Source organism: Pithys albifrons, chromosome 2, assembly GCF_047495875.1.
Source record: "Pithys albifrons albifrons isolate INPA30051 chromosome 2, PitAlb_v1, whole genome shotgun sequence".
NCBI lineage: Eukaryota > Metazoa > Chordata > Aves > Passeriformes > Thamnophilidae > Pithys > Pithys albifrons.
Window position 1 is genome coordinate 94,562,680 of NC_092459.1, and position 15,044 is coordinate 94,577,723.

Below are 15,044 nucleotides of genomic sequence, written 5' to 3' on the forward strand. Positions count from 1 at the left end.
TTTTCCTTTGCCAGCATGGAAGTAATTGTTAATGTTTCATCATCAAGAAAAAGCATGCTCAACATTTCTTGCATTGAGACACAACGCTGCTCAGTAGATCATTTCCCTATGCCCAAGGCCCACACCAAGTAAGTTAATAACCAAGGTCTGAAGTCCTTTGACAATAACAGTCCTAATACACAGCTTCTCCTTCCAGAAAGAAAATATTTTCGTTCTTGTTAGTTATTTTTCACATGTCTGTGGTTCAAAGGCAGACCCCAAATCACTAATGCTTCAGACAGATGCTGTCTAGTATTCTGCTCTTGCAGCCCTCCCCTGGGGCGACACTAAGAAATAATTATTTTTGAATACAAGGTATGTCTATAATGTGATTGAATTGAACTGACAAATCAGACTTTTGCACCTTTCCCAGCAGCATGGGTCTCTGTGGTGAGGCATGTGGGAGATTTGCAGACAAAGCAATCAGGCAAATGCCAGAACTCTTTCTCACATGGAACAGAAGCATTCACAAGATGTTTGTCCAAAGCATTACCTGAGGACTCTTTTCTGCTTGACATTTCATACCTGTCTTGTGGAATGGGAAGTCATCAAATGGATGTGCCGGGCAGCCAGGATGGGAAGCCAATTCTAGAGCCAAGCTATTGTTGAGGCAGTGTAGGCAAACTTCATTGCTTAAGGCAAATCACAGTAACAACCTTGTAAACCTTCACCCTAGCAGGACCAATACTCAGCTGGCCACACTAGATGGCAGCGTGTGGGGCAGCACTCACATGTCCACAGCAACTCACCTTCCCCATGCCCTGGCTCTGCAGCTTGGCCCCACTTTTCATACAGACATGTGGCCTGTTGGTTGTCACCCCCATACAGTTGTGACATGCCCTCAGTCCCCTGTGCTTCTCATCTGCTGCTGCTGTTGTCATCCAGAGGAGAACTATGGTAAGTTGCTTCAAATTATCTACTTCAGCTCTGCTTACACCAGTGTGCAGAACTGCTTTTGGAGAAGAGTGTTACCTCAGGCAATGTGGAACAGGTGTCCTCTGAGGTAGACATATGGATTTTACACAGGAAGAGTTTATAAACAATCCTTAAAACAAACGTCAAGATCATTACTATCTCCTATTTACTGTCCAAATCCTTCTCCGAACTGTTCAGTTTTTACAAAACTCAGTATGGAGATTGCCCGAACAGGGATTTGAATTACAGCTCGGCAGTCAGGCAGCCTGGGTGTTGCAGTACCAAACACCCAGGCTTAAAATCCTCCAGGGTGGTCCTGTGGTGTAATGGAGAGCACTCTGGACCCTGAATCCCAAGGACCTGAGTTCGAGTATGGACCGTCCCCTGGCAGTTCAATTCCTCCCTGCCATCCGATCCCATCAGATCTCAGATGCTCAGCAGGGTCAGCCCTGGTTAGTACCGGGTGCTGGAGACAGTCCCGAGGACTTCACTGTCACTGTCCAAGCTTGCTCGGCCATGGCAAATGGACCTCAGGACTCAAACGGTGGGGCCAGTTCTCTGCACGCTGTGCCTCACCTAAAACATCCACTGCTCAGGCTGGAAGGGCACCCACATGGGGAGAGCCCTTCCCAAATCTTCCTTCTCTAAGTCTAGCCATACATACATACAAATCCTCCAGGTCCTCATGTGCCAGCACTGCAGTGAGGGATGTGTTACATGTATCTGAATTGTTAAAAGTATCTAGTTTTCTTAATTCTATATAGAATTATAAACATCAACCTGCTTATTCTTCTGCCAGCCCTGGATATTTCCCCGATATGTATTTATAGCATGGGGAAAAGATGTCATCAGACAACTTCCTATTTATTCTCTCTGTTCTTAAGCTAAAAATGTCTGGGTTTTTTAAGTTATTAAGATTAAGCCTGCCCTGCGTGTGCTGAGTTTGTGAATAAACATTCGAAACAGCAAGCAAAGAAACTTCAGAAGGGAAAAAAGGATGAAAATTGACTAATCTTTTTATTACCAGACATGTGTTACACTGCAAGCTGTGCCTCCCATATGGGAGAGAATCATAAAATTGTGTAGGTTGGAAACAATCTCTAAACCTATGGAGTCCAACCACGAACCAGCACTGCCAAGTCCACCACTGAACCACGTTCTTAAGCGCTGCATCTGCACATCTTTTAAATACCTACAGTGATGATGACACCACCATCGCCCTGGGCTGTTTTGGTGCCTGATAACCCTTTCTGTTGGGAGAAACAAAGTCTCAACCTCATAGGTTTTCAATTAAACTTTATTATATGATAAAAGCAATTTCGGCATGCCGGGTGCAACTGATGCAAGAATTGCTCGCCACCACACCCCCGAACACAGTCTAATTCTAACATTTATTTAGTCTCTATTTACATATTCATTTGACTCATGCATAAACATTCTAAGTACATTGTTAAGCAGTTTAACATATACTACTATAGCTAAGTTACTTTTACAACCCTAGTGATAACTCCACTATAAATTCTGTTACCCTTAGATGTGGGAAAGTTTTAACTCTTCAACCTTCTTGTTACAATTCATGTGGTCCTTGACAAAGTTATAGGAGATGAAGGGATTTAACACTATCCTGTTCATCTCCCCATGTGGGGGTAAGTTGGAATTTTTGTTTAATTGGCTGGCCATATGTTTTTTCTCATGTCACTATAGGAGCCCCAATAACCTATTCATTTTTACCGACACGAATCACACTCATACTTCTCACAGTGTGAAGGAAGTTTTCCAAACATCCCATCTGAACCTCCCTTTGTGCAACTTCAGACCCCTTCCTCTTGTCATGTGCCCGTCCCCAGGGAGAAAAGCCCCACCCGCACCTGGCGGTGTGGGGAACGAGGTGCCCCGAGCGTCCTTTTCCGCTGCCGGCGGCCTCACAGCTCTGCGCGCTGAGCCCACCGCGGCTCGTCCCGGGGGCAGCGCCGCGCCCTCGGCGCGCGGTTCTGTAAACCCGGTGCATGTGGACACCCCCGGCCCTTCCCCGAGCGGAGTGCGGGCGGCGGAGGGCAGTGAGGCGGGAGGGGTGCGAGAGGCGGCGGGAGGGGTGCGGGAAGCGGCGCTGTGCCGTGGCGGCGGCGACGGGAGGGGTGCGGGATGCGAGAGGCGGAGGGGTGCGGGTACGGGAGGCGGCGCTGTGCCATGGCGGGAGGCGGTGCGGAAGGCGGTGCTGTGCCATGGAGGAGGGTGGTGTGGCGGGAGGCGGTGCGGGTGCGGGCGGCAGTGCGGGTGCGGGAGGCGGTGCTGTGCCATGACGGGAGGTGGTGCGGGGTGCGGGAGGCGGTGTTGGGCTATGGCGGGCGGAGAGCGGTGCGGGTAGCGGTGTTGGGCCATGGCGGGAGGCGGTGCGCGTGCAGGAGGCGGTGTTGGGCCATAGCGGGAGGTGGTGCGGGGTGCGGGAGGCGGTGTTGGGCCATGGCGGGCGGAGGGCGGTGCGGGGGGCGGTGTTGGGCCATGGCGGGCGGAGGGCGGTGCGGGGGGCGGTGTTGGGCCATGGCGGGCGGAGGGCGGTGCGGGGGGCGGTGTTGGGCTATGGCGGGCGGAGGGCGGTGCGGGAGGCGGTGCTGGGCCATGGCGGGAGGCGGTGCGAGTGCGGGGGCGGTGTTGGGCCATGGCGGGCGGAGGGCGGTGCGGGGGGCGGTGTTGGGCCATGGCGGGCGGAGGGCGGTGCGGGAGGCGGTGTTGGGCTATGGCGGGCGGAGGGCGGTGCGGGAGGCGGTGCGAGTGCGGGGGCGGTGTTGGGCCATGGCGGGCGGCGCGGCGCGCCTGCTGCTGTCGGCGCTGCTGGGCGCTCTGCCGGCCGCCCCCGCCGAGCCCGAGCTGCGCTTCAGGCCGCCGGCCGAGGCCCCTGTGAGGCTCTTCACCGAGCCCGAGCTGGCCAGATACGACGGGCAGCAGGTAGGGCCGGGCCGGACGGACCCTCTCAGGCCAGAGCCCTCATGCCGGGCCCCTCTCAATGGCGGCCCCAGCGTTGCCTCCACTCGTGCCGCTCGGTGCCCTGAAACCGCTTTGGAAACTTTGTTTGGGTTTTCTTCATGCTTTGCCTCTGCTGTGCTGTCTCCTCGATCCACCCGGCCCAGTAATGTCGGGGATCAGCTGCTGCTCTGTGCCCTGAAACCGCCTTGGAAAGTGTTTGGTTTTTTTCATGCTTTGCTTCTGCCGTGCTGTCCCCTCGATCCGCCCAGCCCGGTGATGTCGGGGATTAGCTGCTCTCCAGGCTGTTCCCTGTCCCGCTGCCGCTCTGGGGCTGCGCACACTAAAGGAGATAATCGCATGTGCCTGCTTGGCAAGGGACTCGTGCCAGGGAATTTCTGATTACCAGGAGCTGGAGCCAAAGTAATTTTCCCTCAGTAATTCATTAAAACATGTATTTAGACTCCCCCCACCTTTTTTTTTAACAAGTTTATGGAAATAACAAGGCAATTTCAACTTAAGAGTTTTTAGCTTTCTGTGATGCAGAAACCTGAGAACTTCACATTCAAAATGATAAAGTCCTGTTTTGATACACACCCACTTCTCTTTTGAAAAACTTTCTAGCTGACCTTCTCAGGGTCTTCTCCATGTGCTTTCAAGAAACTAATCAACACTGACTAAAAATACATCTTACACGTTAAAGACAAAGCAGAAGCCTTGGTTATTAAATAAAACAGATGTCAGCAGATCAGATTTGTGTATGTTTATGCATTTATGTTGTTTCTTAATCAAATAGAGAATGTTGTTGGCTATACACCCTTCTATTTTGGGCAGTATCCATCTGCATTAGGAATAGAAAGTTGCAGTGGATGAGCTTTGAGTAGAAGAGCAAACATACAACAGTAATTTAATTCTCTCGTTTGTGTCCTGAGTGCCTATGGATTTCATAGCTAAACCAAACTGCTTATGTTTGAGTGCTGAGGATGCATATTGATGGCTTTCTTTCCAGGAAGGACAGCCCATCTACCTGGCAGTGAAGGGAGTAGTATTTGATGTCACCTCTGGAAAAGGTTAGTTTGCATCTTGTCTGTTTTTCGTGTTATTATCCAGTCATTTGCTTTGAAATATTCCCAATGCATTAGAAGCCTCCAACAAAAAGAACACATATTTCCTCTTAAAAAGACTGGGTTTCCTTCTCTGACAGCTTCCCTAAAAAGGTTTTGTGTAGAACTTGGGCTGCTTTGAGATTATACCACACACAGACAAGCCAGCACTGTCCAGTTAGTTTGGGCACTGCTGACAGAAATGCTGAAGACACCTGCCCAGAGCCCTGAGTCACCAGATGTGGGGTCAGCCACATGGAAGCTGCTGCTATAGCACTTTATTGTCCTGGGTACATGAGCTGACCAGATCAAAGCTGTCTTGGTTGTACCCATATGACACTACACAATGTCAACACTGCTGCAGCTCCTCTTATCCTTCTGTGCTGGTATTTACCCACCTGTGCTGTCTAAGTGGTGTGGTCATAACTCTTGGAAGAGTTGGCTGTGATTCTGAAAGTAGGGTGAGAGGCCAAGTAGATTTTTTTCTCCTTGAAAATTTTCTTAGTTCATGAGGCTTCTTGTCATTTTCACCTAAACCATTTATGGCTGAATTTGATGTTTGTACCTTCCCTAAGAACTACTGATGTTTTAATTTAAACTCCTGCTACTTAATCCATATTTGCTATAAAATGTTTGAAGGGGTCATGAGGGTGTTAGACACTTGCCTTAATGTCTTAATAAGTAAACTTATGGCTTGTTGCCTTGTTCGTGATAACCTTGTTAACGCAGCTTGTCTGGTCATACACATTGGCTGGTCTTCAAATACTAAGTTAGAGTTTACAAATATCTCATGAGAATATAAAACACAGCTCCCTAAATAACAGGTAAATTTTAAGACTGCAGTATAGGAAATTCAACTGCTATATGACCCCACACTCGGTTGGTTAGTTGGTTGGTTTGTTTGTTTTTTTTTGAAGACCATGACATATTATCAGAAAGTAGCCAATCCTAAGTCAGTTTTGGGAAGAAGAGTTTTAGACTTAAGCTGTTGCTTTCAGTTCACAAGTCTTAACAGGCTGGTTGAAAGGCAGAGGCTGAACACAGCCTGTACATTGCCACATCATCACTGGAATTTTTTTTCTTTAATATGACAGAATTTTATGGAAAAGGAGCCCCATACAATGCTTTGGTTGGAAAAGACTCCACAAGAGGAGTTGCAAAGATGTCTCTGGATCCCGCAGATCTTACACATGACACAGTAAGAAAATGGACCATCAGCTTAATTCCATTTTGCAAAGTTTAAATATTTTGCAAGATGATGTATAATAATTTTAAATTATTTAAGTAGATTCACATATTTAAAACCAAAATGCATCAATATTATTTAAATATATGAAATAGATATGTATTTACTGCTCATGAAAGGTGCTAACAGCCTTCAAGAGGAAAGTTATTAATCTGTGGGATCAACACAACTTATGCAAGCATGCAGAGGGGAAATCATCTGCTCTTCAAAAAAATGTTCACACAGAGAGTAACTAACTTTCTTTTTCAGTTGGTTTAGTGTATTCTGTGTCACTGAGGTGGCAGGAGATGCTAACTCTGGCAGAGGGTTGTTACTTATTTGAGATGTGATTTACTTCTACAGGGGAAATGAAGGGAGGTTGATTGTTTGTTTGACCTAAGTATATCAAGGCTGAATTTGAATGAAAGGAATAAAATTACAGATTATACTATTGAATTTGTTCATCATGCTCTGCAAAGGAAACCCAAAAGCTGACCTTAAGTTTTACAGTGGTCAATAAAAAAGAAAAAATGGATGTAACTATCTCTATTTTCATTCCTTTAAGACAGGGCTTTCACTTCCCTATTGTATTTAGACAGGACTCACAGAAGAGGAGCTGAAGTCCCTGGATGATATCTTCAATAATGTGTATAAGGCCAAATATCCAATCGTTGGCTATACTTCTCGTCGAATTCTGAATGAGGATGGCAGCCCCAATCTAGACTTTAAACCTGAAGATCAGCCACATTTCAACATTAAAGATGAGTTTTGAGGAACATTTTTGTACCTGGAGAATGCCTGGGGAGAGGCACAGTAGAATATTAGATTGGTTCTATGTTCTGAGCTCGTTACAACAATCAGGTATCATAAGTCAGTTTTGTGTTCAGAAATAGGTTTGTATGTACATGCACAGTTTAGGAGAAACAAACAGATCTGTAGTAGTGTCATACACTTGGGCTGTTTGCTGTGAAATACGGGAGTTATTTGACATGTAAGTTCTTTCTGCCTGGATTTCTCTGTTTACAAGTCTGCAATGTAAAGTGACATTTCTTAGAAGAGAGAAGGAAATTTTTAAAAATTGAAACATAACCAGTCTTCTTGTAAATCCCAAATTGTTTTCCACTCCTTGGAAAAGTGTGAATGCATTATCTAGACAAGCTAAAATCAATTCTCTACTTCCTGTGAGTGTAGGTATCACAAGTACAAAGAGGTGTTATAGAGGCTCACATTTTAAAAAGCATTGTGGAGTTTAATATTTGATAGGTTTGAGAATACTGGATAAAAAGCCACTCAGTCCCTTAAAATGCAGTTACTGTAGAGTATTTCTGCAAAGCCTGCAGCTGTAAACCAAGAAAAATAAATCTTATTTCCCCCATGAGAACCACTGTGATATTTTAAATAAGACTATTGTGTTATGACACTTCAATTTTTGAAAATAATTATCAAATATGTCACCTCTATTAGATTATGATTATTTCCTTCTAGCTCCCTCCACTCTAACAAAAAAAGGAAATGGTAGCCCACTATTTACCATATCCTCTTACAGCACAAGTTTATTACAGTTTAGTGTCTTGTGGATGTTGGTAACATCTTTATATTGACAATTTCAGCTCTCATTTTTTATGTCTCTTGGTTTTTGTTTGTTCTCACTCTGGCTTCATCATTGCTGTTTTAATGAAGCATGCACGTTCCTCTTCCATTTAACCTAATGTGAAACTGCAGGTCCTGTAGGGTGAAAGCAGACCCCATTTACTGTGTTTCCTTGGCAGTCTTTCAGCAACAAGAGGGCCATAAAAGCCTGTGTTATATAAATTGCTGTAAACCACTGACTTCCACTAACTTAAGTAGACTGTGAATTGTCACGTATGTGAATTTATCTGCCACTGTGACAGTTGGAATCAATATGGGAAAAACTAAGCAGCTGCTTCCAATTCTATATTAATAATACAGAAATAATAAAAATGCAATTCTGTATTTTTGTTCTGTTTCTTTAGGATTTTGGCCGTTTTCTTTGAAGGGAAGATTTTATGAGATTATTTTCCACTTTCTAGTTTGCAGGGGACAGCTGCCTGTCAGTTGAATAACAAGAAAAGCTGTTTCTATTTATTTGTCCATCCTTTCACAATGTAACAGATTTTATTGTAAACTTGTTTTGTATCTTACCATTAGACCACTTAATTTGCAGGGGGGAGTCCATGGCTCCCCTCACCCCCGCTATTGGATGGTGCTCTGGGTAGAATAAATAAATTGGCATCTAAAAGACCATTGATTCAGATTATTATTAGTGCTGACCTTTTGAATATACACCAACAGGATCTGAGAGTTTGCTCCTTGATAATACTGGCTGTCTTCATAGGAATGCGTGTGGGTTTGGTGGTAATGGTGGTTGTTGGACACCAGCATTTCACCAGTAATTTTCCCCTTCTCTTTCCTTCCTTGCATGCTTCCTTATGGGGAAGCTTCAGTAGCAGTGCTCCTGTGATTACTGTAATAGTCTTTGCTTCATCTGGAATCATCATATCCAGCTGCATTTCAAAAATGTTGTAGTTTGATTTCAACTCATCACCACTGAGTGGCTTAGTGTTACTGTTCTCTCCCTGCTTTTCCTGATCTCGCTATGAAGGTCACCTTTGCTGATCTCAAAGCAGATAACTCACCTTCTCTTTGTACTAAATTTTGGGTTCTTTTCAGTGAAGAAATGCTCCTGTTGCAACAAAAAATGTTGATATAAAGCCCCTCTTGTAATGCAAGATCCTGGTGAATCCAACCTGTCCTTTCTTGTGTTTGTGGGGGAGATGCTTTAGTCCTTCTTTTCTGTTATTAAACACAAGATTATCCTGACTAAGTGCATTTTAGAATGCAAAATGTTTCCTTTTTCAGTTTGGGAACTGAAGGATTCACATTTAATTACTTCCTGGGCTATTTCACTTGGGGTTCCCTCTCAACAGAAGTGTTATGATAATAAGGCTTTAAATGGACATACATCCTTAGCATGTTTTCACTGACTGCTTTTTAAAAATGCATTCAGAGTACTACAGTATTTCTTTTAGTGTTAATTTAACAACACTCTTTTATGTCTAAGGTTTAACTTGCGAAAAGCCCCAGATTTATTTTGCTTAAGAGCAAACTGTCTGCTGTGCCTGTTTTGTTCAATCAGCTGCATTTCCCTGACCTCTATTATTCCAATAAAACAGGTGCCCTCACAATCTATAAATAGCACTCAAAACAAACAAGCTGTGTAAAGCCCTATTGTAGCCCTCCCACTACTCCAAACCTCCTTTGGAGAGCATAGAATTTCTTTTCAATTTACTTGCTGCTTTCCAGATAACATTGCAAATGTCATTATTTTTGCTGTGCTGCTTCCAATATGCATCATGCTAACTTAATATGAATGGTCTGAGCTTTTAATGAATTGCTGCACAAATAATTGCCTTACTTTAATATTTAATAATAATGAAGTCTTACAGAATGTTAAGAAATATGAGATCACTTAGAGGATGCATAACCTGAGTTGCTGTTTCCCACCTGGCACTCTTGAATAGTCCCACACTTTGACCCTTGCATATTTGACTAATTTTTGTTACAGGATAGAGTCTATCATCCCTACTTCAAGACTTCTCTGTTTCACAACTGGATCATCAGGACTACAAGTATAAGCAACCATAATTCAATAAAGGGGTTATGAAATGCAAATCAAAGTATTATCTTAACCTGCATTTAAAGAGAAATCCTACCAAGAATATGTGTGTTAGCAGCCATTAGTCACAGTTATTAGTTATTGCATCCTAATCTAAACAAGACCACCTGCTAGAATGCAGGGACTCTGAATCCTTCGGATTGAGGGGCTCAGATTTTTCCAAGAATTTGGGATTAGAAATAAAGTTATTTCTTTCCTAACTCTAATGTGTATATGTTCTTTTTGTAGCCCTTTTCCAATATGAGTGTGTCATTGATTTAAAAAATCGGATTTTTTATTAGTTATGCAGAAAAGGCCTTGTGTTTCTTTGAAAATTGCAGCCTCAACTACTGTCTCTGTGGTCTGATGACACTGCCATGTGAATTCATAACAGGAATCAATGTAGGATCTTGTTTCAAGCTGTATTTTTCAGACCTGCCAGATTTTCATGTTTCAGTAAAAATTAATAAAGGATGTTTATCTGTTTAAATACAGTGCTTTGAAATGGGAGAAGCCTGAACACAGTTTGTAAACCACCTCCTTTTGTTTCAAAACCACCATCAGGCAATATATTTAACAAATGATAATTTGGAAAGGCATTAAATTGCTGCAGTTTTCCCTTGCAAAACTCCCAAGAACGTGTAGAATGAGGGAAAAGGGAAAAGCAAAGGTTTAGCTGACTTTCACATATGTATTCTGCCTTTTTTATTGACCAACATATTTACCAGAAATGAGCTCAATGTGATTTGCATCTGCTCAAGAGAAAACGGAAGAGATGTGAAAAATGTCACTTAGGAAATCCAATGCTAATTTTTCAGCTGATCTTGAACAGAAAGGAAAAAAAGTCAAAAAACATCTGACTACTTTTGTTAGTGAAAAAACTGCCATTCAGAAGGATTCAGCTGCACATCAGTAAGATGTGCTAAGTAGCTGTGATTAGTATTTGTATATTTTCAGATGAAATCTGGATATTCTCAGGGTTGTCTTGAAGTCCCAGAACTGACGTAAGTGATGACAATTGTACACTTTTGTTATCCATCATCCATTTATGCTTTTGCCTAATGTTTTTTTCTATCCATACAGAAAACAATATACAAACCATGCAACTTACATGACAAATCCACTCACCATTAGTAATACTCAGACAAAGTAAAATGCACATGAACCTATAACCTGAAAGCTATCTACATGGTATAGAGAATGGCTGTTTTCCAAGAAATGGCTGTGAATGCTTTAAAACAAACAAAAAAAATCCCTGAACTCTTAAATTTGTAGCAACCACTTCACTCAGAGCTCTATCTGTGAATGCCAGTTCAGACAGTTATACAATGTGTCTGCTTTGCCAGAGCAATCAGGGTTGTGATTTTTTTACTTTATTCAATCAGAGTTTCAAAGAACTGAGTGTATGATGTGTAGGCATCACTGCTAGAAGTACTCTAATAGCATGGGCACGATTCTGACCTTGGCATGATCAAAAATAAACCCTTAACCCAGAATAGGTGGGAAATGTTGTATCTTAGTGTGCTGCTGGGACAACTTTATACCTGCAAGGTAGATTGGGCAGAGCAGGTCTGATAACAGACAGTGGTTCCTCTTTTTGCTTCTGTCCAATATGGTCAACAGTAATAATGTAAACCATTACCCATCTGTTGGTCTTTACAGAACACCTTCTGCTTTAGCTTTCTTCTTCCTGTTCTGTAGGTGTGACTCCTAATTTACTTGTTTACAAGACTTAGGCTTAGACCTTGGCTGAGGGTATCTGTTGACAAAAAGTCCAAACTAAGAGAAACAGAGATTAATGTTCTGTGAAAAATAGACCTTGTGCACCTGGATGAACTGCAGAACCACAGGAAGTACTCTGGAATAAACAATTCCTATTACTGTTTCCTGTAAATTATTTGTAGCTGTTGCCATTAGAAATTCTGTGCTGTTAATGAATGTTCAGATTACCGTGTTCTGCCATACTTCTTGACATGAATCTTCATCATTCTGACATGAGATATATTCTTCTGAGAAGTGAAAAGTTTAAAAGAAACTGGATGCAAGCCATCTTGGAGATAAGCCAGCCAAGAAAAATCAAAATATGACCTCATTTTCCCTCTGCTTAAAGAAAGCTCACTGGAAAAGGAAAAGAAATCAGCATCCCAGTATCTGTATTTTACCTTCCAGATTTTGCTGAAACTTTTCTCATCCTGTGCAAAGGCAGCAGAAAGAGCAAAGGCTTGGATCTAACCCTTGCATTGTGAAAATTTTAATCCACTTCTTGATGTATCTCCTGGGGCTTTAAAGATTACAACAAACCTGAGAGAGTCAAACACATGAACTGAATGGAAACAGACCTAAACTAGCAGGAATGTCTGAATGCAGAACTGAAACTTAGAGCCTTGTACCCTTCTTTTGTAGACTAAATCTTTGAATGAAAAAGAATCCCTTAAAAGTAATATTTGCTTCAGCCAGTTTGGGCAGAACAGAATTAGGTGACATTAAGTGAAAGCTTCTTGTGGGTAGTTCTGTGCTGCTTTGCAGAGATTCTGAAATCATTTGTGTTGGATATGCAGAGCTTAGTTACCAAGCAATTCGCTGCTTGGAGGATAACTTTACAGATCAAACTGATAACTGGTTCAAAATAGCCCCGGCAGGTCAAGAGTATCCTAGGAGGTTACTCGTCTCATTGAAGTCTGTGGCTACATAGCCTTCATTTTACATAGCATTGCTATTTGGGTAATGTTCTCAGTTAAAGTCAGGTAAACTCAAAATTATTCATTACATTTAACCCTTTATTAATTTTTATGTTTGAGCAAAGCTCCTAAAAACTTTATTTATAAGAATAAATATTGCTCTACAAAAAAGCAAAGTGTTCATCCTGAACTGCTGAACTGTGCAGCAGATCTAAGTATACTTAAGGCAGGAGTGTTAATCAAAGGGATTACATGTTTAAATTGAGATTACACGGTAACTTGGCTATGTCTGACATGTTTGGAAGTGCCTCAAGCATTTCACTGATTTTTCCTTATTTCTTGTTTAACCATGCTCTCTACTTTATAAGTTACACAATACATTTTAAGAACAGGACAGGAGGTCTTTCAAGGCATTTGTGAAGTATTTTTGTGTTACATGTGCACCTGAGATACACAACAGACAGATGTAGCAAGTTAGACAAAGGCAACAGTCTTACAGTCTTTTAAAACATGTTGTATTCCATGTATTTATTAAGCTGAACAGGTCACAAATAGCACCCTCACACAACAAAAATGGTAGACAGAAACAAGCTTGTAGGAATACCTGAAAAGCTCTAAGTATTAATGTGCAAAAGACCAACCTACCAATTTTAGTGAACTTGAAAGGATTTTAAGAACACACGTTTACCATGGATGTATGATATGTGCTGAGCCTTTATGATTATACACATTAAATACTAAATATTGTCCCACAATTCCCTCTCATTCCTCTGACTGGTCTCCTTTGAGTTTACCGTGTTTTGCAGCTGGAAGAAAACAGGCTGCTGAAGGGTTTGTATGTGAAGCTGCAGCATAGTGGTGAAATGCAACAATTTGAGGCCGAGGAAGGGAGGTGAGTGAAACTACTTACAAGAAGCAGCAGGAGATTATAAATAACTCATGGGAGAGTACAGTTTCAGAAGAGGTGAAACTTGCTGATGCACTCAGAGATGAGGTTGAACTTGAGAACAGAAAAGTGTGACATCCTCCCTGCATACAGTTCTGGAGAAATCAGCATGAATTAAACAGTTCATGACTGCTGGCTCCTTGCTTGACATCCTCAGTCTCATTTTCCAAAAACACTAATGCCTCTGGCTTTGATACTTTGCAGGTGCCTGGATTTGTGGAAAATCATACCACTGCTATTCAGTCCATAATTTTACTAATTTTTCTCATTTTGTCTTTAAATGATGCCCATTCCAGTTTAAGAAAGAAGATTGCAGTTTTGCCAATGAAGAGGTGACCAGGGACACAGAAATGAAGGTGAAATTCTCAGCTTCACTACAACTGTGCAATACTTACCGATAGATTTCCTGGCGTTTACCTTGAATTCCCTTTGTCTTATATTGCTATTGGGACTTTCAGCCATTTGAAGAAGGTAATGTTGGTTGGACATTTGGGCTGGTGGGACCCCAAGATGGCTATAGCATCAAGAATGTTACTTTATGAAGGTGACTTTACATTCCTCACTCCACAGGGGCATCACTTTTTGGTGTTTCATCTTTCAGCCAAAGTGAGTGTGTTTTACGCACACTGATCTATGTTTATCATTGCTTGGAATTGTTTGCTTGTTCAAATGCTGGTAAAAACCCTGATGACCCCAACAGTATTTCAGGCTCAGCCACTTAAAGACATTGTGCACAAGAGTTTTAATGATACATTCAAAAATGTGCAAAATGAAGTGGCAGATGGAAGCTAGAGGTAAACTCTTCACAAGACTCAGCTAGTTTATGATAAAATAGGCTAGATATTTCAAATAAGGAACAACCCTAAGATCCCAAATTGCCTGTTTGTGGCTTTTGCAGACTAAGAGACAGTAACCTGAACTTCCCAAGTACCTAATGGAGCTTTTCAGCTTGGAAAAAAGCAGAATTTTATCTGAATAGTTAGCTGTATCTGCTTCACAAAATCATATGTATTTATGGGAGACTTTAATACATAGGAAAATAGTTACAAACTATTACTCTAAAATACTGTAGCTCATTTTATTTCCAGGCCTATCAGAGGGTGTGTGTGTGTAAATTCCTCATGGTGCTGTGAAAACACAAATATAAGCTAGTCTAAGTCTTTTAAATGTATCTGGTGTATGTTGCCCGTAAAAAGAACTGTTCCCATTCCACTAAGCTGTTTGATTTTACAACAGAAATAAATCAGGGCTTATCCTGATAGTAGCTTAAAATTTATCTAACTGAACATATTTTCTTCACAGCTGGGAACCTGCTGGCCACTTGTATTTCTGATTGCACACACTGTAGTCATGTAGTATCACTGGAATACCCACATCAATTATATTTACATAAATACTTTTAAAATTCTACTTTAAATGTATATATTCTGTTTTACATGGAATTGAACAGAAAGGAAAGACAGTAATGCCTAGAGAGGCCTCCATGAGCTACTGAAAAGCACTT

The 15,044-nt window shown here is 42.0% G+C and overlaps 1 protein-coding gene across 2 annotated transcripts; it reads left to right on the plus strand.

The window, feature by feature from the left end:
• Positions 1 to 3,564: 3,564 nt before the first annotated feature.
• On the plus strand, positions 3,565 to 10,138 carry NENF (neudesin neurotrophic factor). 2 transcript variants are annotated; one of them, XM_071578255.1, is made up of 5 exons: positions 3,565 to 3,580; positions 3,715 to 3,897; positions 4,922 to 4,982; positions 6,110 to 6,213; positions 6,836 to 10,138. In XM_071578255.1, exons 2-5 carry the CDS (start codon positions 3,745 to 3,747, stop codon positions 7,010 to 7,012), a joined length of 495 nt encoding a protein of 164 aa, XP_071434356.1. In that variant the 5' UTR covers positions 3,565 to 3,580; positions 3,715 to 3,744; the 3' UTR covers positions 7,013 to 10,138. The 2 variants fall into 2 exon arrangements, with proteins under 2 accessions (XP_071434356.1, XP_071434347.1); XM_071578246.1 differs by lacking the exon at positions 3,565 to 3,580 and having other exon boundaries at positions 3,663 to 3,897.
• The last annotated feature ends 4,906 nt before the right edge of the window (positions 10,139 to 15,044 follow it).

Excerpts from the sequence above, each read along its gene's own strand:
- NENF (XM_071578255.1), top strand. The coding sequence starts at position 3,745 with ATGGCGGGCGGCGCGGCGCGCCTGCTGCTGTCGGCGCTGCTGGGCGCT. Across the intron at positions 4,983-6,109 it reads TGATGTCACCTCTGGAAAAG|AATTTTATGGAAAAGGAGCC; the intron begins GTTAGTTTGCAT and ends TTAATATGACAG. Across the intron at positions 6,214-6,835 it reads CAGATCTTACACATGACACA|ACAGGACTCACAGAAGAGGA; the intron begins GTAAGAAAATGG and ends TATTGTATTTAG.